We start from the raw sequence: 24,699 nt of genomic DNA, 5'->3' as shown, positions 1-24,699 counted from the left end.
GTGCTGACAGTTGCTAGGCATAAAGCTTTTTTTGTATAATAATGTATATATTTTATTTTACATTCCTCTTTCAGGAAACCCTCTTGCTGCCAAGGTTAATGACTCCATTATAATTAGAAACAACATGAATCTAGGAGGCAAGGATGTGTCTGCTGTTCCTTGGCAAACTGATAAATGCTGTGACCTTCTGGACAGCCCTTAAGGCTGTAGGAAAGAACTCTGAAATCATGAGTTCAAGAAGGCGAGAAGGGGTGGATAGGTGGGTGGGAGAACACCCTCACAGAAGAAGGTAGAGGGGGGATGGGATATGGGGTTTATGGATGGGAAACTGGGATAACAATTGAAATGTATATAAAAAATCCAATTAAAAAAAGAATACATAAATCAGTGTAAAAGTTGTCCTTACAGACTATCTCAATTATGCAAAATAGAAGGACGCAATATGAATTGTATGAGGGCTTCAGAGAACTAAAAGAACAGAAGCAGCTGCATTAATGAGTCAAATTGTCAGAAAGATATTAAGGAAGGAGAAAAAGATTTAGGGAGTGGTTATCTCAGGGCAAGATTCTATGCAGCTAAGCTCATTTGAGCTTACAAAGGCAGGCAGATTTCTGAGTTCAAGGTCAGCCTGGGACACAGCAAATTTAGGTGCAGCAGTGGTGGGAATGGTGATCTCAGAGTGGGATCCCACACAGCTAGCTTAGTGCTTATGCTTACAAAAGCAGGTAGATCTCTGAATTCACTTACTAGGTTAAAAAAAAAAAACATACTTGCTATCTTTTTCTAACAATCAAGGGGCTAAGGCCATAAAATTTGGATTTGGGGAATAAACAAAAGAGAAGCTGTAGTTTATGACTGAATCAATATGCAAATAAAAGACTGGGCTTTGGTCTGCAAGAAATGAGCTGTCTAGAGAGCGACTATAGCTCTTTTTGAAATTTGTCTGGAGGGTTTTTGACTCAAGTAATGGAATAAAGTAATGGAAATATTATGTATTTTTTTCTAGCAAGTTTCCTGGCTTTGGTCGGAAAACCCAAGAGCTATGCTGAGCAGAGATCTGTCTCACATAGAGCGATATTCAGAGATGGAGAGAGTGCTACCTAGAGAGAACTGCTTAGAGAAATAACATAGCTCTTGTAGAATTTTTTCTAGTGGAATTTCCAACTTCGCTTAAGAAACCCATAGGCTATCCAGAGAGCTTTTAATTTTTTTTTTCTAGCAGGTTTTATGACTTTGGATGTAAAACCCAAGAGCTGTCTTGAGCAGAGAGCTATTTCAAGTAGAGTACAGAGCCAAGAACTATCTACAGAACTGTTTGGAGAGCTATGTCAAGCAGACTACAGAGTTGTCAGACTGCACCCCATCATTGATTTTGAGTTGTTTTTTCCATCACTCTCAATCACATATTTCTCAGTATCTCCTTCCTAAGCCAATACTGGTCCTTGGCAGATGGCATAACTGCAGTTGGTGGAAACAAACAGAGATGAGATCTACTAAGGGGAAGCAGATTACCAAGGATGTATTCTTGGTGATTGTAGCCTGTTCCAGGCCTCTTCCTTGGGCATTCCCTACCTTCTCTGTACCACATGTGAGCTATTTTCCTCCACTATATAAACCTATTCTGCCTCCTACGCATTAGCCCAGAATCAACAAAACAAAGTGCCCAAAACTTGAAACTTCTGAAAACACATGTCAACACTGTTCTTCTTTTAGTTGTCTTTAATTAGAAATCTCATCACAACAATGACAGGCTAAGACAAATGTGCAGTCTCTGGAACAAGTAGACAGCATATTCAAATCAAGAACACAGCACAGAGCAGTTCTATTCCAGGGTGTCAATGTATGAGAGGGACAAACACATCCACACAAACACTTGAATACTAATTTTCACAGAAGCTTTATTCAAAATAACTAAGAAGTGGAAACAATTCAAGGACCCATCATTCAACCAGTGAAGAAAGAAAATACTTACCATAATATTGACACTAACTGCCATTATGCTTGCCTTTATTCAAGTATTTCTAAACAGTCCTTCTATAAATTGAAAATAGCAATATGCTGAGAACATGCTTGTACTCTAAACATTAAATAGTCCAGCCATATAAGTTATCGGCTTGTAAAATGTTCATAAACAATTTTCCCACAATGAAATGATTTTTTAAATGAGAACCCTGTATACAACCCATTACTATTTCTAATCAGATTTATCTAGGGAAAATAGCACCAGCTATGTGATACCAGCTAAGCAAAATGTTAATATTCTATAAAGGTATAAGAGTGTTCAATCTAAAAAGCCTCATAACTAACATCAAGAAGAACAGGAAATCTATAATCTTGCAATTATTCACAGAGTATGCATCTTATTCTATTATAAACATTTTTTCTACACAGTAACAAATGCAGCATCTTTATATGTATAGTATCTACACTATTCATGTGGATGTCATTGTATATCAATATCTTTGTCTAAATATATAATAAAAATAATTTTCATAGTGAAGTAATAGAAATATTAAATATGAAACAGGTTATATTGAAATTAGCCTTAATTTATGAGTTATAATTTAACATAGTTATTACTTCTACTGTTAATGGGCAATGCATGGCAGCTTATAGTTAAATACTACATTATATTCTGATAATAGTAGCTAAAATATTCTGAAATGTGCTTCATTCATCAAAGCTATATGAGGGCTTGGATTAACACTCCTGAAATCTAGATCCTATTACAAATGGCTTAAAGAGGAAAAAGAAAGAAAAGAATTTAAGGAAAAACTAATGACTTTAGAAGCATGCTCTTGCTTGTTAAGTGGACACAGAGGACAGCTGTAGCCGTATTCATTGCTGGCAAGAGTCTAATGAGACAGTATGTGCACACTGGTGGCAACACAGCTTGGCTTAATCCAAAGAAGAAACCACAGGGCCAGACCAAAACTCACTAATTCATTGTAATGGCAGAAAACAGGAAACCGAAAAGCCACAAAATGCCTTGCATGAACTGTTTCAAAGAAGGATGGAGATTCAGAACAAATCCATGGAGCTGAGCTCAGAAGAAATGTGGTCTGATTCTATACTAAATAGAAAAACAATACCCCTCTCACACCAGACAAAACATAACAAGACCTGAGTAACCACCGCACGCCATGCAGAGGAACTATGCTGGAAACTGTTTAGACTTTATGTCTTCATTTGCTTCCTGGTTTCTGTTAGCCATGAACTAATCATTAAGCAGCAGATGTTGCTAACTGAGCTCTAGCAAACATTAGGCATTTACTAATGCATATCATCAAAAAGGTGTAAAGATAAATAACATTGCCTTCACTCACCACCCACAATGCCACAACTGTGAAGTAGTAACAGAAGCAAAACTGTGAGAATACTCAGGGAACACAGAAGAGAGTGTCAAGAAAAGTACTAGAAAGAAAATATTTAAGAAAAGGCTCATGTCACATTTAGGGCATAAACAAGAAGGGGTGGTTTGAATATGTTTGGCCCAGTGAGTGGCACTCTTAGGAGGGATTGTTGGAGTAAGTGTAACCTTGTTGAAGGAAGTGTGTCACGGTGTGTGTTCTTTGAAACGCTCCTCCTAGCTGCCCATGAGACAGTCTCTCCTGGCTGAGTCAAGATGAAGATGCAGAACCCTCAGCTCCTTCTCCAGCACCATGTCTGCCTGGATGCTGTCAAGTTAGTTTCCTGCCATGATGATAATGAACTGAACCTCTAAAATTGTAAGCCAGCCCCAATTAAACATTGTCCTTTATAAAAGTTGCCTTGGTCATGGTGTTTCTCCATAGCAATAGAAACCCTAACTAAGACAGTTAGGAAGGGTGGATAAGAAATTACCTGGTCCCAGGCATGACAGAAACTACTCAGAGGAGCATGATGGGTGCCATAACTCACAGTTTAAAAAGCACCAACTAGAGACAACAATACAGATATCACCAGAGGAGATGTGCCTAAGCAAGTCAGACAGGAAGATGGTGGACAATTAACAGAGGCAAGCCTTATTAAGACCTTAAGTCTTCAACTAGACCAGAAAGATGACTCCTACTATACACAGGTTGAGTGACCACTGGCTCCTATTAGAGCTACTTAACCTCTGGAAAAAACACAGAACTTCTCGGGATGGCAAACCAGATAATTAATAGTCTGTGCAAGAATGAGTTATTAGGACTCCTCAGGATGATCTCTGAGAGCAAACTACAGGACAGAAGTTGTGAGAGAGCTGTAGTAAACTGGTCATGTGCTTTTGGTTCATCTGCAGAGGGGTTTGAGCTGTTTTCTTTGTGATTTGTGAGCAAGCACTTTTCAGTCCTTTTCCATGTGAACACTGTATTTCACACAACACAAACTGAGAAGTATTCTACACACACACACACACACACACACACACACACACACACACACACACACACACAAAACCACACAAAAAGACCTATATACGCACACGAACTGCCCATTTTGGCATTGGGTGATTGGTCCCATTGCATTCCACCCACAATATCTTTCCAACTCCTTCCCTCCACACTTTCTAGCATACATACCTCTTGTAAAACTTTACCAGTTAAGGGTGAGACAACATTAATATTTTCTCCTTCAGGATGGATCTCAAAATTTACTCTTTGATAAAGAATCTGAAACAAAAAAGGTTATATTTTTAAAATTTCCTTTCTCTCACATTATAGGCTTGAAATTTGAGAAGTATTCAGTTCTCCCTTTGAGGAAAATGCTATTTTATAATGAACAATTTTGACCAACAAACATACATCAGAACTCCAGAAACAGTTTCACAAGGAAGTGACCAATTCAGGAGAGGGAGCTGTCTAGGAAAAGCCTGTCACAGAATGCCATGGATGCTCATAGTGTGAAATATCAGGTTCATAGTAGCCTCCCTTTGTCAGCTCTTTTTCTCATGTAGGAGGCTCTCCCTCTAACTCAGCATCTCTCCGAGGCCGAGTCCTACTCATAATTTCTCAAAAGGTATATGCTAACACTTGCCCTAACTAATGTGGTTTCAGATAGAACTTACATGCCTAGTTCCCACCTATTTTCTTCTTCACAATGCTGCACTGCCCTCATATAGGCAATCATTTATGTCCTAACATACTTGCAGTTTTACTCAAGCTTCTTACACCCTTTCTTCCTTACTGTAATAAGCCAACAACACTTTAATATCCTCAGGTTTTCAAATTCCTCTTTGGATACTACCATGTTTCTTCTAGAACATCAGCATACTACAAAAACAGAAATTGACCCCATGTCTCAGATACATACGTCCAACAAAATGACCTTCGTACATGTCAAGACGTACTGTACTTTTTTTTTTTTTTTTTTTTTGGTTCTTTTTTTTTTTTTCCAGAGCTGGGGACCGAACCCAGGGCCTTGCGCTTCCTAGGTAAGCGCTCTACCACTGTGCTAAATCCCCAGCCCCTGCGTACTGTACTTTTGATCACTGACCTCTGTTTGAAGAGAGCTGCTAGCTGCCAAAAGAAGCTCAATGCTGCTGGGAGGACAATGTGTCAAAGCGAAAGCCATGAGCTCCTGACGAGTGGCCAGGTCCCGGAAACCTTCTGCTTGGCCCAGCTGGCTGCAAACATCCCAACTGTCTGGATATCCTGCAATTTTGACAAAGAGGGAAAAAAAGAAGAAAGGAACAGTGATTTGCAGAAAGGAAAAGAATAATGAGAATGACAGTGAGTCCTAGCCAGGTCTGTGGTAGCAAGGCAGAACTGCAGTCGTTAATGACAGTGTAAAAAAGGCTCGAGAATCCAAGCTAAAAAAGAAAGATCTGATCGATTCATTATCCACATAATTCAGGGATACTCCAGACAAGTGTTTTTGACAGAATCAGAATCAATAAAAATGAATTCAAATTATTAACTGAACTCATGTTGGATTCTGAATACTAGGAGTTTGACACTGCATAACAGGAACCATTTTTCCCATTAATGGTAGACAATCAGAAAAAGCAAACAAAGAAACAAAGATTCCATGCATGGTGCTGGAGATAGAGCCTAGTAGTAACAGAGTTTACTAGAGGCAGAAAGCCCTAGGTCCAATCCCCAGTAACAAGTGCGTGCAGGGGTTCCGAGTGAGCTGGGCAGGAGTTAAGCACTGAAGCACACTGAATTAACTGCTCCCTATGGAATACACAGGTTTTCCTATGCAGGGCCCATGATAAAATGGTACTGTGATTTCTTCCACTAAGGAATGCAGATGCAAATTCTTTTTCTACCATAAACTCTGTTAATTCTTTTAAGACAGAAACTTTAAATTCAATATAGAAAATATTTAGGCCAAACTCCTGCCCAATTTTTCAACGCTGTTCTTTTTTCCAATTCTAAAATATAGAAATATTGACTACCACAATTTGTAAGTATTCTGCCAAATTTTATTTTTTATAATACATAAAACAGCATTAAAATGTTTCAGGTACTGTTGTTCCTAAAACCACGAACATGTTTTACACAGGCTATCAAAGTAACCAAAATCATAGAGATAAACTATAGCACCTGAATCTGTTAAAATATTGCTATTAGTACATAAACACACAGCACAACGCTTACTACTAACAAAATATATCTTAAGCAAACTGTGCCTGGTTTGCCAGTCAGACTGGCTGATTTCAGAAGAGCTTTACGCTGTCTACTCACCTGCGGCCATCAGCTCCTGACAATACGTACTAGCTGCTTTGTAGTCATGGACATTGAGCGCTTGCTCCACTAACAGGATCAGAACCTGCCCATGCCTTTCTTCCGGGTCTTCACCTGTACACACAGACAGATGACTCGATGATTAGAAAAGCCTCCACTGATCAACATCATTAACAGAAAGCCTCAAATCTACAAGTAAAACAGATAGGCTGATTCTAAATGACTGGAGGATAAAGGTTACAATAATTTTGAGTTTGTAATCTACTTATTAAGCATGGAAGTCCTAGTCTATCTCAATCAAGTCTTCAAATAAACTGTGAACCCTGCTTAGGCACATCTCTGTCCTTGTCTTCCACAATCAGTTTGGTCATAACCCCCTGCTACAGGCATATCTTATTGTCTCATCTCATCTGTTCATATCTCCTCTGGTAACGTTTGACCATTCTGGACTCTCAGAAGAGATCATAAATTAATATCAGTCCTCAAAATAACCAAAAAAGAAAAAAATCCAGAATAATGTGAAGCCCTACAAAGGACTTGTTCTTTCCTTGACTAAGAGAGGAAGTCTGTATTTCAGGAATACAATGAGGTCTGGTAAAGGCAGTGATAACCTACGTTCCCTCACCAGGATCCACATGATGGAGGGAACAAACTCAGTCACTCATGCTGTTTCTTGACCTCTACTCTCATGCCACACGCAATAAATAAAATGTAAAACCCAAACAAAGCATGTCTAAAATTGCTGAGGAAATACTAATTGGGGGGAAATAAATGAAGTTAGAGTTTTGTTTTTGTTGTTTTGGTTGGGGGGGTTGTTTGGTTTGGTTGTTTTTTTTTTCTTTGTTTTTGTTTTTCTTCTTTGTGGGTTGTTGTTGTCTTAAATTTCAACTAGTAAGGCAGATGTCGTGGCACAGCCTGGAATCCTAGCCCTGCAGGCTGCCATAAGAGGCCTTCAGTTTTGAAGTTAGCCTGAGCAGTACAGTGAATTTAAAGCCATCAAGAGATACTGTCTTGAAATCACATCTCTGTCCTTGTCTTCCATATTTCACTGTCACACACACACACACACACACACACACACACACACACACACACGAAAATCATACTCCAACACTTGACTTCCTACACAAGCAAACAGAAATCCACCCCAATGGAAGCGGTAAAACGCCACAGAGCTAAAGAAAACCATTTAGTTTCACTGTCAAGGTAATTGTGACTATTGGGATACTTCAAATTCAGGAAAGGCATACAAAGTGTATATGTCCATTACTACCTCAAAAATGTGTGTGGCCTTTGTGGCATTCTGTGCCTTAATAAATACAGAATTCCTCACCATTACAGATGGTTGTGAGCCACCACGTGGTTGCTGGGAATTGAACTCAGGACCTCTGGAAGAGCAGTCAGTGCTCTTAACCACTGAGCCATCTCTCCAGCCCTAGAGACAGGTTTTTGCTAAAAGCACTAACTTTTCATGGGCTGTAAATGTTCAATAAGTACCTAAAAGAGTAATAAATGTTGGCTTCCCCGCCTCCTTTTTACATCCATCTCCTTCATCTGAGGTCATTTTGTCTTTCAGTCACCTCAGAAACAACAGGTCTAATGGATAGGCCGCTGGTGGGAGGAAGTTGATCTATCCCCAAGCAGCAGTGCGTGCAGTGTGGAGATAAAGCCCCTCTGATCCATCAGAACATAAGGAGCACCCAGGCCAGAGCCTGACAGGACCGAGCACATGCTTCCTGTCCGGGTAACTCTGCCTTTGTATACCCTAGAGGCTCTGGATGTTTCCCTGGGATGCAGCACTAACACGATCAGTCCTCCGGGCAGCAGCAGGGTAGCTATAGAGATTAAAGTTCCATTCCACTTCTCTTTAGCATTACTGAATTTGACCTGGGACAGGCGGCCAGAGCGGTGTCTCTGGTCTAGGACTCTACCAATCAAGGCCAGAAATAAGCACTGCCAATTAACATCCTAGTAGGATATTTCCACTTCAACCAATATTTTTTTTCTATTTTTGTCTATTTTCTTACACACCTTACAAAAGTTTTCCTCTTTTATTCTGCAGAACATGAATCAATCCAGGTTTGATTCTGCCTGATTCATGATGCTATCTGCTGAAATCAAGTTATTGGAGTCTTAATGCATGTCCATTTAGCTTTTAAGAAGTCCATTAACCTCCTACAACAAAAACCTCAGTACAGTTAGTCACCCCAAACCTACAGCCACACTTTGGCGTACTCGCCATCAACATTTCGGTAAAAATTAAAACCTTTTTAAAATTACTATCTCAAAAAAAATCTCAGTAATGCAGACATAGGTGTATCAAGAATGGCAAGGAAATTTTTTCTATTATCTTAATAAAAACTTTCTATTATTTTAAAAATCTTATGCTCAGTTCAACTGCAAACACTATAACTGTAATCATAAGCAGGAAGTTAGTATGGTCCAAGCCAGAGTCATTATGAAAACCTCAATTATATACTCCACTGAATAAAAAAAAGTGTTAAGCTACTTACAAGTGTCAAAAGCATTGTTATGATATAGTTTCACCCCACCCCACCCCACCCCTAGAAGAGCCAGCTAAATTACATGACATTTTTGTCTGTTTTCCTGAAAGGTAGTAGCATAAAAGAAAGTATAGATCAACAAAAAGCAATTTAATGTCTGACTTTAAATATATTATGAATTAACAGAAACTCAGTTTGGCACTGGATAATATCATGTATTTTTAGCACACTATAAATTTACACAAACTTATTTTGGTACTAAATAACATCATGTATTTTAACACACTATAAATTAATGTTTTAACTTATACTAAATAATTTCATGCTCTATTACATTTAGAAAAGAAAACACAATCTTCCCTCTACTTTTAATAATTCTTCTTTGGGACAAATCCCTGTAAAAAGACACTTTAACTAAAAGAAAATAAGTGTGAATTTAACAATTTGCATGGGAGAGCCCTAACAAGTGAACAAAGCAGCATCTGGGAAATACCCAGTCCATTGACACAGAGACCCTGCCACACTTGCACCTTGAAGCCCAGCCCCAGAAGAACTTTGCTGAGCTGGAATGTAATCCGTTTTGCTTTTCTGAAACCTACGTCATGACTAATGACGCCTACATACATGAGTCAATGCACATAGGACATTTAATATAAAACCCATTTCCTACCTGCCTTAGGGTTTTATTGCTATGAACAGACACCATGACCGATGTAAGTTTTATAAAGGACAACATTTAATTGGGGCTGGCTTGCAGGTTCAGAGGTTCAGTCCATTATCATCAAGGAGGGAGCATGGCAGCATCTAGACAGGCATAGTGCAGGAGGAGCTGAGTTCTACATCTTCACCCAAAGGAAGCCAGGAACAGACTGAGCATCCTCAAGCAGCTAGGAGGAAGGTCTCCAAGCCCACCCCCACAGTGACACACTTCCTCCAACAAGGCCACACTTTCTAATAATGCCACTCCCTGGGCCAAGCATATGCAAACCATCACACTGCCCAATACTACTGAAATATTTGCATTTATACGCAATATACACAAAAGCAAAAGAGCCTGTGTATTTTTTCTCTTGTGTCTTGGCCAGGCTCCAAACACTAATCTGATTCTTGAAGACAATGTGCAAGACCCTAAAAGCTAAGTGAACAGGCTAACCCTGAATAATCTTGAGATGCTGATGGAGTTCCAGAGAAGGACACACACATGGGAGTGGTGGGGGGTAAAGGGCTGAAAAGTTCCTGTGCACGGGAGTCTTAGGCTACATGTGTGGAACCACAAGCTCCTAACTGCCTCGGCCTGCCATGCTAATTTCAGACTCAACTAACACACCTCATGGCAGCAGAAGCTGGCCCAGTACAGGGAGCTGCTGTCTCTCAGGTTATACTTGCTTTGACTTTCATAGAAGCATGAGTAATAAAGAAAGCAAGGGATCTTGCCTAGTCTCTCTCTTCTTTATACCCTTTTTAAAAGCAGACAAGAGATTTACTATGTATGTAAAACTGGACCTCAACTCACAATCCTCTAGTCTGAGCCTCCCTGATGTTCCAATGCCTTTACATATTCCAAACCTTTATGCATTGATTTCCCTTCGCTAATATAAAATCAACAAACCCCATACTGGGTGGCTTCTTTGAGAACAGCTGTACCTGTGAAAGTGTTGTGAATGGGTCAGAATACACAGAAGCCACTGAGTGTCATCACACAACATCAAAAAGAGAAGAAACACAAGACTAAAGAAGAAGGAAGGAGAGGTAGCAAGTAAAGTACCCAGTTAAAACCCAGCTAAGAGAGATTCTCCTCACTACCTCTAAGGCACATAGTAAAAAGAATCAGGGATAAATATTAAAGATTAAAATTGAAATAATTGTTGCTAATAAGTTTTATGTGAAGAAGGGTCAAATAGCAATCATGGGGTTCAGAGAATTTAGTTGAAAGTAAACCCTGAACAGGTAATTCAAAACTCCAGAGTCAAGAGCAGGCCTTCAAGGACTGATGCTTAGAAAATATGATGAAGCAAGTCAGTTCTTCAGAAGAATAGACGAGAATGTGGGGCTGATGGGGAGCTAAGAAAACAATTCATAGCTGAGTGTGCCGCTCGTGTGTCCTTCAGCATTTGGTAGGCTGAGGAAGGAGGATCTGAATGAGAGCATAGCATGGGGTGTATAACAAGACTGTCCATTCAGACGGTTTGTCTAAAGAACTTGAGTGGTACTGCAACAGGCAGATGTGAGGACTCAAGCACAATGTAACATGTCTGAATTGGTCTTTGTTACTTAGGATACCTGTCTCCTACACAGTTTTTTGGGTTTTTTGGTTTTTTTTTAATTTTTTATTAGATATATTTCTTTACTTACATTCCAAATGTTATTTATCCCCCTTCCCGGTTTCCTGTCCATAAGCCCCCATTCCCTCACCCTTCCACCATATGGGTATTCCCCCTATACATCCCGCTTACTGCCCCCCATATTCCTCTGCACTGGGGGTCCAACCTTGGCAGGACCAAGGGCTTTCCCTTCCACTGGTGCCCCATCAAGGCCATTTTCTGCTACATATGCAGTTTTTTAAGGAGTTTCAAGTTACCTATAGTTAGGGAAAATCTAAAACTATCCAGTAAGACATTCCGGAAATGAGCAATTTATGAGTTTTGATTGCATGCAGGTTTCAACAGCATGATGGACATTAACATTGCTTGTAAGACTGTAGTCACGACATGAGCCATACCTTTACCACACCACTTTTCCATCACGCCTCAAATGCAAAGGCTATGGCAACAGGGATACGTGCTTGAGTAAGATGGAGCTATCACTAAATTAGATACCTGCTAGCTACTCTATGTAAACGCTCACGGTCACGGTATAAAGATGTTCAACAACAAAATATATATATACATACACATACACATATATATATTCCGTATGTCTCAATGATACCGCTCCAAGCTGTAATATCAAATAGATACTCCATGAAAGTTTGGGAAGGGTGTAGCTAAGTTGAGACAAACTTTTAGAACAAAAGTTGCTCCAATAATGAAGGGAATTCATGTACCGTCATCCCTACATGCTGTTACTATGTCCTCGGGAAGGATGTTCTCCTAGGAAAACCGAATGAAGGTTGCCAGGTCCACTCAGTTACACATCAAAACAAAACAAGCCACTGATATTAATAGGGGCACCTGTAAAAGCTGAGTCCTCAATGAATTGCACCATTCATGTTCAAAGAGCTTTTCTGGGCATGCGCCCAGTTGGGGCTGTTCTTACTATTAGACTGTGGATAACAAAAGGAAATAGCTTTCCTGTCTCCTAGCTGTAATGATAACTGGACAAAGCTTACAAATGTATAGCATGCATGTGCATGTGCACGCGTGCGCACACACACACACGGACACACACACACATACATAAGCAGGATATCTGGATCAAACCATTTTTTTGAGTCAACACTTAAGTGTCTTCCAAGTAGCCCAAAGGCAATGTGGTTTGCAATGATGTGTGGCACAAAGGATTTTGCAAATCTGTAACATTGATATATGCTTTTTTCTTTTTAAGTTGAAAAGTGACACTCATTTCCTAGAAGTAGAGGTATTGACAGTTCTATCTATTGGGAGCTCAAAATATCCTATGTGTCTACCAAATATAATGAATTCGTAATGGCTAGAAATAAATATAAATTCCCTTTAATTTTGAAACCTTCCCTTAGTGCCAACTACAACAAATTCAAATCATTTTTTATGAAACAAAATACCCAATAATTATTCTCATAGAAGCTGATACATATCAATCTAGCACTAAGATATTTTGGCACCTATGACCACTATGGTTAATAGAGCATGAAATGCAGAGTCAAGGATTTTCCTTAAAAATAAAGCTCCTATTTCATACTAGTAAGTAACATGTCTAACTCCTGAAGTTCTTTTATAAATTGGAAAGATGATCACCATTGTGATTACTCAGGAGAAAAGTGAATGAGATAAAAATGTATGGATATTTTGCCAAACAGTAAGTGCATAAAATGCTCTAACAAGTTTTTCAGAACTACCAAACTAAGTGTAGACTGTAACTGTCTGGAACTGCTGGCCCACGCTGGAGCTGGCTCTCTCCTCTGAAGACATCTGCTGAGGTACAAACCCTGAGTAGGTTCTTTTCATTTCAAGGGAAGCTGGTCTACCCAAAACTTCAGCATACACACACACTTTTATAACATGCCAAGCATTTTAGACAATTATTACTTCTTGGTCAAAATGAGGTTCTTCTGGCACCATTAAACATGTCCTGATGCTCACATAGGCTGATGTGCAAAATGGCACAGGAGGTTAGCTTTCAAAAGACTTACCTGCAACTCTCAGCAACTCAGCAAGGCCTAGAAGTTTGGCTGACTGTTTGTAGCATGTGGGGGACTGGGAAACACACTCCTTGATGAGGCTGATTCGGTCAGAACACAACCGTACTATAAAATAGACATTGAAGAACTTTATGAAGACACAAAAGAGTTGTCATGAATGTTCCTATGTAAAAGGGACAAAATGAAATCCTTATTCTGAGACTGGGCACAGTGACATATCCTTGTTACCCATCATGGCTGCTGCTAAGGCAGGAGGATCATATATCTGAGTACAGCCTGGACTCTACTATATGGACTCATCTCCCCAAGGCCAGTCTACATTCAAAATTGTGTGTGTGTGTGTGTGTGTGTGTGTGTGTGTGTGTGTGTGTGTCTGTGTGTGTAGACAGGCTCTCACTAAGTAGCTCTGATTGCCTGGTTATGTAAGAACCTCCCTGCCTGCCTCCTGAGTGCTGAGTTTATACGCATGTGCCATTAAGTTTGGCTTCAAAAAGCCACATTTTAACTTAACCTCACCCGACGATGGTGAGCAGGAGGTTCCCAAGGGCACCGTGTTCTAATTCTCCTATGCCCCCACTTAAACTAGCATTCAGGAAAATGAAACCCCCAATTGAGCACTTCATATCACAGAACAAAGAAAATTTAAAGGTGTAAAGGTCAAAGGACATCAAGTGTACCCCTGGGGTAAGTGGTTCTTCTTCACAGTAGTGATGTCAAAGGAAGATGGCATTGCCTAGGCAGCTGGCTTGCAGTAACTATGACAACTGCAACAGCAGGTACATAAAATAGAGAAGAACTATGTCTCAGGCACAGACTTATATGTAACTACCATACCAAGCCAATGCTTATAAGTAGGCTACTATCCCAAAGGGAAGAAACTGGGGTACAGAGAGCTTAAACAAAGATCAATGAAAAAGACATAGGTCCTGAATTTACCTCATTTTCTTAAATTTTGTCTGTGACTTTCATCTTTATTCCCAAGTCCATTGTAAATTCCAATATAGTTCATTCAGTGCTAAGAATAAGGGGACAAAGACACAAGGAACTAGGCCACTAGTTCCTCAAAAAACTGAGGCTTCTGATCCTATGGTTTTTTTTTTTTTTCTTTTTAAAAGGGGAAAGGAAACTAAGGTGGAAACATATCAAAAATCACAGATAAAATTAAGTCAGTTATATTTCCCAACCACTTCTAGAGTTAAGGACAGTAGTAAAGAAGACAGCAGCCAGCTCAGTATCTCTGCTCCTCAGGCAACCACTTTCTTCATTCAGGGGCCCAGAGTCCCGCATGGGAAGAAACTGAGAATCCAAAACCCACTTAGCAGCTACAGTCAGCTAAATTCTGGAATGTTGTAATACACCACCCTCACAGTGGACAGTACTTGAGAAAGATATGTAAGCAATACTCATATCAGTGGTTCTCAATCTGTAGCTCACCACCCCTTTAAACCATCCGAAATATCAGATAGGTACATCAGGGTTCATAACAGTAGCAAAATTACAGTTGGGCAGTAGCAACGGAAGTAACCTTAGGTTGGGATCAACACACATGAGGACCTGTACTGAAGGGTGGCAGCCTTGGGAGGGCTGAGAAGCAATGGTGTAGAGCGCTGCAACACAACAGTCTCACACTGGAGTAACTCAGGACAACTGTGTGGCCAGCGCCTGGATGGATAGTTCCAACATTACATTTAGGCATAAGAACTTGAGCAGCATGAAGACATCAGTAGTCATTAAGTTCTAAGAATTTTCTCTTGTAACTTTTGAGTCAAGCTTTGGGGATGGGGCAGCTAGTTAATAATTTATGAAATTAAAATACAGGAGTAAGTTTTTTTTTGCCAAAACTGAAATAAATCGTCATCTGTTGTCAATAAAATTCCAAGTATCTAGTTTTGGTTTTAGCCACTGGCCTCACTGCTCAGTTGCTCTGTTATTGTTATTTCTTTTTTTTCACTTAGAATTAATTTTTATTTAGTAGCTAAATAAAACTTCTGAAAAATATTTTTCATCTGTATGATTATTATCTTAATAACTAGAGAGTTACTTTATTTCAACTCTTATATTCATAATATTAAATATCAATCCTAAGGGGTTGGGGATTTAGCTCAGTGGTAGAGCGCTTGCCTAGGAAGCACAAGGCCCTGGGTTCGGTACCCAGCTCCAAAAAAAAAAGAACCAAGAAAAAAAAAAAAAGAAAGAAAATAAATATCAATCCTAACAAGCAGACTTATTTCTGAGTATAATGCACAAAGATGTGTGATTCCCCCATGGAGGCTGTCAGAGTCTTACTTCACTATAAATTCAATGACATCATGTGTGTGTGAGTCTGTGTGTGTGTGTGTGTGTGTGTGTGTATGTGTGTGTGTGTGTGTGTGTGTGTGTGTGGAGAGAGAGAGAGAGAGAGAGAGAGAGAGAGAGAGAGAGAGATCTGACTTGATCTCTGTCCTATTTGCTATAGCCATTACTTCTGCCTGCTGGACAACACACTGTCTGCCTCTTCACCAAATCCTCATAGCTTCCTGAGTTCCTTTTCTAGTCTTTTACCACAATCTTCTCAGTATCGCCATTCCAGCTTTTGAACTTAGAGATGCCTCATAAATCGATCTCTGCACCTCTTCGTCGTCACATCGGACTTTGGTGAATACATTTCGATGACTATAAATGTTTAATACACATGAATGATTTTTAATGATATATTTCATGGCTCTTTTTCTGCCATATAATTTAGACACTTGAGTTCAAATGCCTATTTAATATGCAAATAGGAAGTCCTCTGAGAATCTAAGGAAAATTCCATTTCTGTGCATTGTTCTTAATATTTCTTTAAAGGTTATAAACAAGATTTTTGTAATTCATAGCAAAATGATTTTACTTGAGATTTCAGTTCAAAAAAAAAGACAATAGACTCTATTACTAGTGAATTTAGATTATCAAACTTAGTCTTTCACTTTAAGAAAATAAGAAGGAATACTGCTTGTCATAAATAGCATAATTCCAAACATAAGGTGTACCTTGCAAAGGAAGGATCTTCACCCCAAATTCTTCAAGATACCCCAGGGCTTGGATGAGGTCTAATTCCTCCTGAATGGCGGCCGGCCTGTCCGTTATGAGCTGTAAGCAGCACCTAGAAAAGCCAGGTCATCCGTCTTGAGTGTCATTTGTTCTAGGCATCTAGGGTAATTCAAGCATTTGGGCTAATAGCCACTGACGGATGATCAAAATGTGAATGCTTCACTCCTTCTCTAAAAGGGGAACAAGAATACCCTTGGCAGGGAAGGGAGAGGCAAAGATTAAAACAGAGACTGAAGGAACACCCATTCAGAGCCTGCCCCACATGTGGCCCATACATATACAGCCACCCAATTAGACAAGATGGATGAAGCAAAGAAGTGCAGACCGACAGGAGCCGGATGTAGATCGCTCCTGAGAGACACAGCCAGAATACAGCAAATACAGAGGCGAATGCCAGCAGCAAACCACTGAACTGAGAATAGGTCCCCCATTGAAGGAATCAGAGAAAGAACTGGAAGATCTTGAAGGGGCTCGAGACCCCATATGTACAACAATGCCAAGCAACCAGAGCTTCCAGGGACTAAGCCACTACCCAAAGACTATACATGGACTGACCCTGGACTCTGACCTCATAGGTAGCAATGAATATCCTAGTAAGAGCACCAGTGGAAGGAGAAGCCCTGGGTCCTGCTAAGGCTGAACCCCCAGTGAACGTGATTGTTGGGGGGAGGGCGGTAATAGGGGGAGGACAGGGAGGGGAACACCCATATAGAAGGGGAGAGAGAGGGGTTAGGGGGGATGTTGGCCCGGAAACCAGGAAAGGGAATAACAATTGAAATGTAAGAAATACTCAAGTTAATAAAGATAAAAAAATATATAAATACCCTTTAAAATGCTTTCCTTAATGACTGGACATGTTTTTGTAACTTTAAGAACATTTAGCAAACAAGGGCTGTTACATGCTGAGAGCAGCTCCAGCTAAAAGTATGGCGGTACCAGTAGGACACAGGTAGGACTCAAGGGCAAATACGGGCTAAGCCTGGCCTTGCACAGATGTAGGATTAAATCTGAGGCATTCACACATTCTGTTAATTCTAATGTGAGGACGTCAGACTCTGATTTTTACAGCACTTTACATGCACTTACCCTTGAATCCACGGCTTCCAGACTGGAATGTCCCCAAGCGGGAAGCTAGCCTAGCCCCATGTTCAGACTGCTGGAGCCTTCACTTGTTTAAGAGGAAAGTAGAAGCCAAGTAAATTCTGTCAGAGATAAAGGACTTATCTAGCCTTCGTCACATGAGCCATGTGTCCTAAGTGTGTCAGCAATAGTTGGTTCACCTTCAACACCTGAGAGACACCCAATAGCTGGCTCTCATTTGAAAGCCTGTTTCCTGGGGTCTAGCTTTTATGGTTCCAGAAAATACTATGCAAGCCAACAAGGGAGGGATACAAGTAAACAAGCCACTTCAGATATAATTCTATGACCATTATTAGCATTGCAAAATATGCACAAAGGTGTAAAAGGTGGCAGTATCATGTTGGTGACAACCAACAATATTGTTACTGGACTTAGGGACCACTTAACAAGACAGAAATCATGCCTGGCACTGATTCTAACAATTATTTTCTACATTTTAAATCTTATCCTTATACTACAGGTAAGTGCACCCTTATTAAAGAAGCCTTTGTTTACAGCAAATGGAGAACATTACAGAAAATCACAGTTAAACAAATAGAGACCAACAGATCATTGGGAGCTGAGCCCCAACAAATACATAGACATCGCAGCTCCTGACCCTGTAGCTCAGAAGACATCAGAGAAGAGGGAAGAGAAGAATTGTAAGAGGCAGAATACCAGAATAGCTGCTGTGAATAAGCCTCTCCTAGGAACAGCTGCATAGACAAGAGCAGAGCAATAACAATATTCATGAACGTGCTAGCTATGAGAGCACAATTCTCATGAGGTTCCATAACTGAACAGAGAATTATAGGCAACTACTGACTGCTGGGAGGAGAATGAGCCTCTCCCAGAAATGAGCCCCTTATTAATAGCCCACCCCATAGGCTATCAACATAAAAGGTGTGTAGAAGGGTTTTAGAGAAGGGAGCAGGAGAAGCTGAAGGAAAGGGAGAGAGGACATGATGTGAGGAGAAACAGCGAGAACTAAGGGGCATTTGAGGTGGGTAATAAAAACCAAGTGTATTGAAAACTTCCTAAAATATATAAAGGTGATCCTAATGAAGTCTTCAAATAATGAGGAAGATGGAACCCACTGGCCATCTCTCATCATCAAAAAGAACTTCCAGTACAGAAACTGGGTTATATCTAATTGAGTTGTTGGCGAAAACATACAGTAGAAATTCCCTAACAACCCAGGCTATTTCCAAGACAACACATTGCTCTGTGAAAAAATGACAGCAAGGCCACATTGATGAAGACAACACCTACACAATTCAGTGACCATGGAGGTCATATTGGTGCCTACATAGATCCTTTACCCTCATAGGTAGAGAAACAGAAACAAAACAGAAACAGAAACAACCCAGCCACAAAACCTTTAAGATGTACAGTCTGTCCTGCCAACAAAATATGCTAGGGCAAGGGTGGCACAAAGTTTGTGGAAGTAACCAACCAACATCTAATTGGACTTAAGGAACATCCCGTGAGATATAACCAAGAACCAGAGACTAGAGAAACCAGAAACCTAGGATAAAACTAAATTCTACTGGTGAGGAGGAGGAATCAAGGGAAGAAGGAGGAAGAAAAAAGAAGTTAGAAGAACAAGAAGAAAGAAGAAAGAGGAAGAAGAAGGATGGGGAGGAGGAACAAAATGAAGAAGGGGAGGAAGAGGAAGAGGAAGAGGAAGAAGAAAAGGAAGAGGAAGAGGAAGAAGGACAAGAACAAGAAGAAGGACAAGAACAAGAAGAACAAGAAGAAACATTAAAATGACTCCTATGACATCCTCTTTACTCACAGATCAGTATTTTATTCATCCAGCACTAGAGAAGCTTCCCGCTGCAACAATGAGAATAGACTCACAGCCAGACATCATGAAGAGAGAGACCTTGAAGCACATAGCTCTACATGGGATATCTCACTCAAATCCCTCCCCTCTGAGCTCAAGGAACACCACTGAAGAGGAAGCAGAAGTGCATTAGCCAAACAGGATGAAGGACAGCATAAGAACAAGGTCCTCCGAATCAACTAAGCACAGTGCATATAAACTGACAGAACTGAAGCTGCAAGAACGGGACGTATGCAGGTCTGCAGCAGGTCCTCTGAGCATACATAATAACTTTCTGTTGAATATTTTTATGGGACTCTTGAGCAAGTGAACAACTGGGTCTCTGATTCTTCTATCTTCAGATGGGGCACTTTCTCTTCTGTTGGCTTGCCTTGCCCAACTTTATGTAATGGTTTTTGTTTTATCTTAGTATGTTTTATTTTGTTATGTTTTACTGTTATCTCATATAAGCCTGTTCTTTTCCAATGAAAGACAGAAAGACAGTAGATCTGGAAGGGAGGGGAAGTAGAGAGGAGGAGCAGAGGGAGGAAAAACTGTAATCAGAATTCACTATGTGAGAAAAGAATCTATTTTAATGAAATGGGGAGAGAAAATGGACATTTAACATATATTACACATTTATGAATATATATATACATGCACACATATACATACACACATATATATCCACAGATATATATATGTGTGTGTGTGTATGCATGCATACATACGTACACACACACATGCACACACACACATATATGATGTGGTTTCAGTCTGGGAAATGATTGGTATGGTGGCTCATAGATGCCTATTAAGATTATAGGGGTTGGGGATTTAGCTCAGTGGTAGAGCGCTTGCCTAGGAAGCGCAAGGCCCTGGGTTCGGTCCCCAGCTCCGAAAAAAAGAACAAAAAAAAAAAAAAAGATTATGGAGGTACACTGCTGTGAAAGATAAGCGAAAAAATGATCATTAGTTGATCATAAGCCTTTCTGTTTCAGTTGCCATTTGTCCCTTTGTGAACACAATATTTTGCAACAGAAGCTGCACAGAGCTCACAATTTCCTGGGAGTCCATATTGAGTACTAGTGTTATGAACACAGGAGCCAAATGATGCCTCTTTGAAGGCCTTCTGGATCTACATAGTTAGTGATAACCACATAGGAGTCTACTTTTCCATTGGGTCCTTTCTTTACATTGTCCTCAGTGGATCCCACTGGACTGTGAAGCAAATGAAGGACACCACTGTATAATTTACTGAAACAGATTCACTTTACTTTAAAATGTAAAATCAAAATAGCAATCTGAAATTTTTTTCATTATAAAATATTATTCTATCATATAATTTAATTTCATTTATAGGGCAAATGCCACCAACTATCTTAAATTATATCATAATTTATATACATTTTTATATATAAAATATTAGATATTCCATATCATACATCAAAATTGTTACAATGGTTATATTATTTTTATTTGCATTATTAGTAGAAATATAATAAAGCATTAAATGGCAACTGTTTGAACCTATGTGATTTGGATACACTGTATATAACTTTAGAAAACAATATATATTATTATTCAGAAAAAAATTAAATTTTCAAATTATAAAATAAAGAAACACTCAAAAAATAAAACTATTGAAGCTAATGTGCATATTGCCAGATAAAAAGATTTTCAATACAGAATACAAGCAAAAAAGCAAGGCATAAGAATTATGTGTACACAGCAATGAGTCATTATTTTTAAAAGTAGAAGATAACAATTATCCATTTTGAAGACACAGAGGACGTTAACTTTATAAACAAATGAGGAGTAAAGTTAAGCAAACTAACAATCTACCTCCGTTGGATATTATCTTAGCTAAGGTCTCTATTGCTGTGATAAAGCCCCATGACCAAAAAGCACCTTGGCGAGGAAAGGGTTTATTGGCTTATACTTCCATATCATAGTCCACCATTGAAGGACTCCAGGACTGTGTGAGAACCTTGCGGCAGGAGCTGATACAAAGGCAATGGAGGGGTGCTGCTTACTGGCTTGTTCCCCATGGCTTGATCAGCCTGCCTATTCATAGAACCCAGGACCAATAGTCTAGGGACGGCACCACCATACATCAATTACTAAGAAAATGTCCTACAGGTTTGCTTATAGTCTGCTCTTATGGAGGAATTTTCTTAATTGAGGCTCCCTTGTCTCTAGTGATTCAAGCTTGTGTCAAGTTGATATAAAACTATCCAGCACAGACATCTTTTGAATCACTAAGGAAAAGCTAGTTAATAGGAATGGAAGAGATGTTTTCTATATACACAATATCATGGTACACACATATGTTTTGGGACTCACAGGCCACAATTATATAAACATTATATAGACATAGGATCCAGTACAACATGGGATCATTTAAAGTCAAAGTAGATCCTTCTGTGATAGAAAGAGAGGCAGTGAAGGCACAGAGGATTTTATACAAAACACCTGCCTAAAAGCTGTAGGTCAAACACAACCTGGATTTCAAAGGCTATTCTATTTGACATGTCTAGCATTTGAAATAAAAATAGTATCCCCAGAGAGAAGGAAAAAGATTTGCTAACTACTTTAAAGAACTCTGTCAAGTTCAATAACAGTGTGAAGAAAAAAGAAAGGGGAAAAAAACTAATTCTAACATAAGATAGCACTAGGGAAAAGTGTTGCTTTTTACCTTTGCTAGAGTTGAAACAACTAGCAAAACTTACAGGGAAAGTGAACCTAGACAGCTATCACAACTAAAACCACTTACAAATGAGCTTGAAGATTAAATGAAAAGCATCAAATTATATGAGAATTTTTATTATTATGACAATTAGTCTTTCAAAAGATAGCATAAAATTGGTTGCATGGACAGACAGACAGACAGACAGACAGAGCGAGCTGGTGAGTTGGCTCTGCAGTTAAAAGCTCTCACAGTTCCTCCAAGAAAACTGGAGTTCAGTTTCAAGTACCCATGTCAGGAGGCTCACAATGGTCCATCACAGACCTAGTGGGTCAGACAACCACTTCTGCCCTCCATGAGCATCCATCCATATGCATGTTCACATATACACTCTCTCTAAAATAGAGAAAATGATAAGAGAAGTGACAGCTGAAAACCTGGGCAATGAGGTTAAACAAAACAGGCAAACCCAATGTTCCTGTGTCCTAGAGAGGACTGTGTGTGTGTGCTGTTCATGTGTCTGCTGTTCATGTGTCTGCTGTTCATGTGTCTGCTGTTCATGTGTCTGCTGTTCATGTGTGTGTATATTAACACAGAGGCCAGAGGCTGACATCAACTATCTGTCTCAGCTGTTCTTTACCACAGTAATTTTGAGACAGATTTTCTCATTGAATCTGAAGTGGCTGGCCACAGAGTACCAGAGATCTGCCTGTGTGGTCCCTCCCATCCCATCCTACCCCACAAAGAGTGATACAGATCCATGCCCCTGTGTGTTTCTTTGCATAGATACTAGGGATTGAAACTCAGGTCTTTAACTGACAATCTCCCAAACTCCTAAACTCCTTTTATAAAAACAAAAAATATCCCTGAGAATCAACTATAAAAAAAATGAACACCACTACCAACAATAAAAAGTTAAATTTAGGGCTAGCAATAGGTTTCGAAACACATCCAAGTAGTGCCTATTATGCTTACTAAAAGGACACTTCAGTGTCTAATGTGCTAACAGGAAACAAACTCAAACCATCTGGTACCATTAACTTTCATAAAGTGCTTACCTGTTGCCTACCAATTACTCTATACTGTCTACAGAACAGCCACAGTTCTGAGTCCTTACAAACACACTTAGATCTCAATAGAGAAAAGGGATCCTCAGGGATAAAGGGGAGCTGGCTCCCTCGTTATGAGTGTTGTTGCACAGGCATAAGAACTTGGTCCCCAGCATTCACCTGAAAAGCCATGCATGGGTACATGACACTGTGACCCTAGTGCTGGAGGAGACCGGGCACTAGAGGTAATCAGCATGAAATTCCCTGGGACCTGCTGGCTGTTGTCAGTATTGCCAAAAACTGTCCAGCCCTAGGTTCAGTGAAAGACTATCTAGTGAAAGACTAGAGAAAAACATTCTCCTTTGGCTGCACATGAAAATAGACAGCTGCATCTTCATTCACGTACAAAGGCACATGCAGAGACTCACCACGGCTCTCAAGGCTACCTCTAAAAGAAGCAAATGTTACAAGGCTATGGACTTGCTGGGGTGGGGTGGACACTCGGGCGTCTGGATCCGGAAGACTATTACCCTCACGCTTTATTAGCGCTCAGCACTGAGAAGAGGGGAACTGAAACCAACTCAATTCAGACAGAAGGAGGATGAACAAATCAAGGGTAATCGCTCAATGCTGTGAGGCACACAGTAATGCTTCTGTTCACATACTTGTATGCATTAACATAAAAAAGTCATAACAGAAATGTATAATGTGTTAATTTTATAAAATTACATATGATTTACAAAGTAAGAAATATTCAAATGAGTAAGCTTGAAGTATCTTATCTTCTTAAAATAAGAAATGAATAATTTAATGAAACAAAGTGCAGAAATTTCTTACAGATTGTTGGGGTAAAATTGGGGTACAGAGTTGGAAGGTTAGGGTCACAAGATACTAAGGAGGTTCTCAGCTTTCCTCAGCTTTTTGACCAAGAAACAATACCTCAGATGTAAGAAATGCTTGTCAGAAATACTGCCAATTGCCCTCATTATGGGAAGCAAGCTTTAAAAAGTGTTTCTAGAACAGAGGAAAAGAAGCTCAGTATGGTGTAAAAGGGAGAATTCCAAGAAAATCAGAGCAGACTGGGACTTCCAAAGTGTGACCTAGAGGATGCTCAGCAGAGTTACAGTGACAGTCAAGGCCAAGACGTGCACAGAGAGGCACACCTAAGGCACTGTTACAAAGAGTGAACCTTGTGCCCTTATTGCTTCAGTTGGTGCGCATTTCTCTCTATGGTTCATGACTTAGGAGCTTGCTCCCAGGAAGGTCCTATCTAAACCAGCGGGTTTCAACCTGTGAGCTGTGGGGTTTTTTTGGGATTTTTTTTTTTTGTTTTTTTGTTTTGTGTGTGTGTGTGTGTGTGTGTGTGTGTGTGTGTGTGTGTGTGTGTGTTTTTGAGAGTCAAAGGAACGTTATGCCGAGGTTGCATATCAGATATTTATATTACAATTCGTA

At 39.8% G+C, this 24,699-nt stretch overlaps 1 protein-coding gene across 16 annotated transcripts in view; it reads right to left on the bottom strand.

Moving 5' to 3' along the window:
* Nucleotides 1–24,699, bottom strand: part of Nbas (NBAS subunit of NRZ tethering complex) — a 341,775-nt gene that overhangs the window by 190,817 nt on the left and 126,259 nt on the right. For all 16 annotated transcript variants that reach the window (NM_001427446.1, XM_087554759.1, XM_087554760.1 and 13 more), the window contains exons 31-35: nt 16,502–16,614; nt 13,485–13,598; nt 6,654–6,767; nt 5,458–5,615; nt 4,545–4,634 (exon numbers count right to left, since the gene is read on the bottom strand). In NM_001427446.1, coding sequence (NP_001414375.1) covers nt 4,545–4,634; nt 5,458–5,615; nt 6,654–6,767; nt 13,485–13,598; nt 16,502–16,614 — 589 coding nt within the window. The remainder of the gene's footprint in view (nt 1–4,544; nt 4,635–5,457; nt 5,616–6,653; nt 6,768–13,484; nt 13,599–16,501; nt 16,615–24,699) is intronic.

This window comes from Rattus norvegicus, chromosome 6, assembly GCF_021556685.1.
Source record: "Rattus norvegicus strain SHRSP/BbbUtx chromosome 6, alternate assembly SHRSP_T2T, whole genome shotgun sequence".
Lineage (NCBI taxonomy): Eukaryota > Metazoa > Chordata > Mammalia > Rodentia > Muridae > Rattus > Rattus norvegicus.
This window is presented reverse-complemented; position numbering and strand designations above follow the sequence as displayed.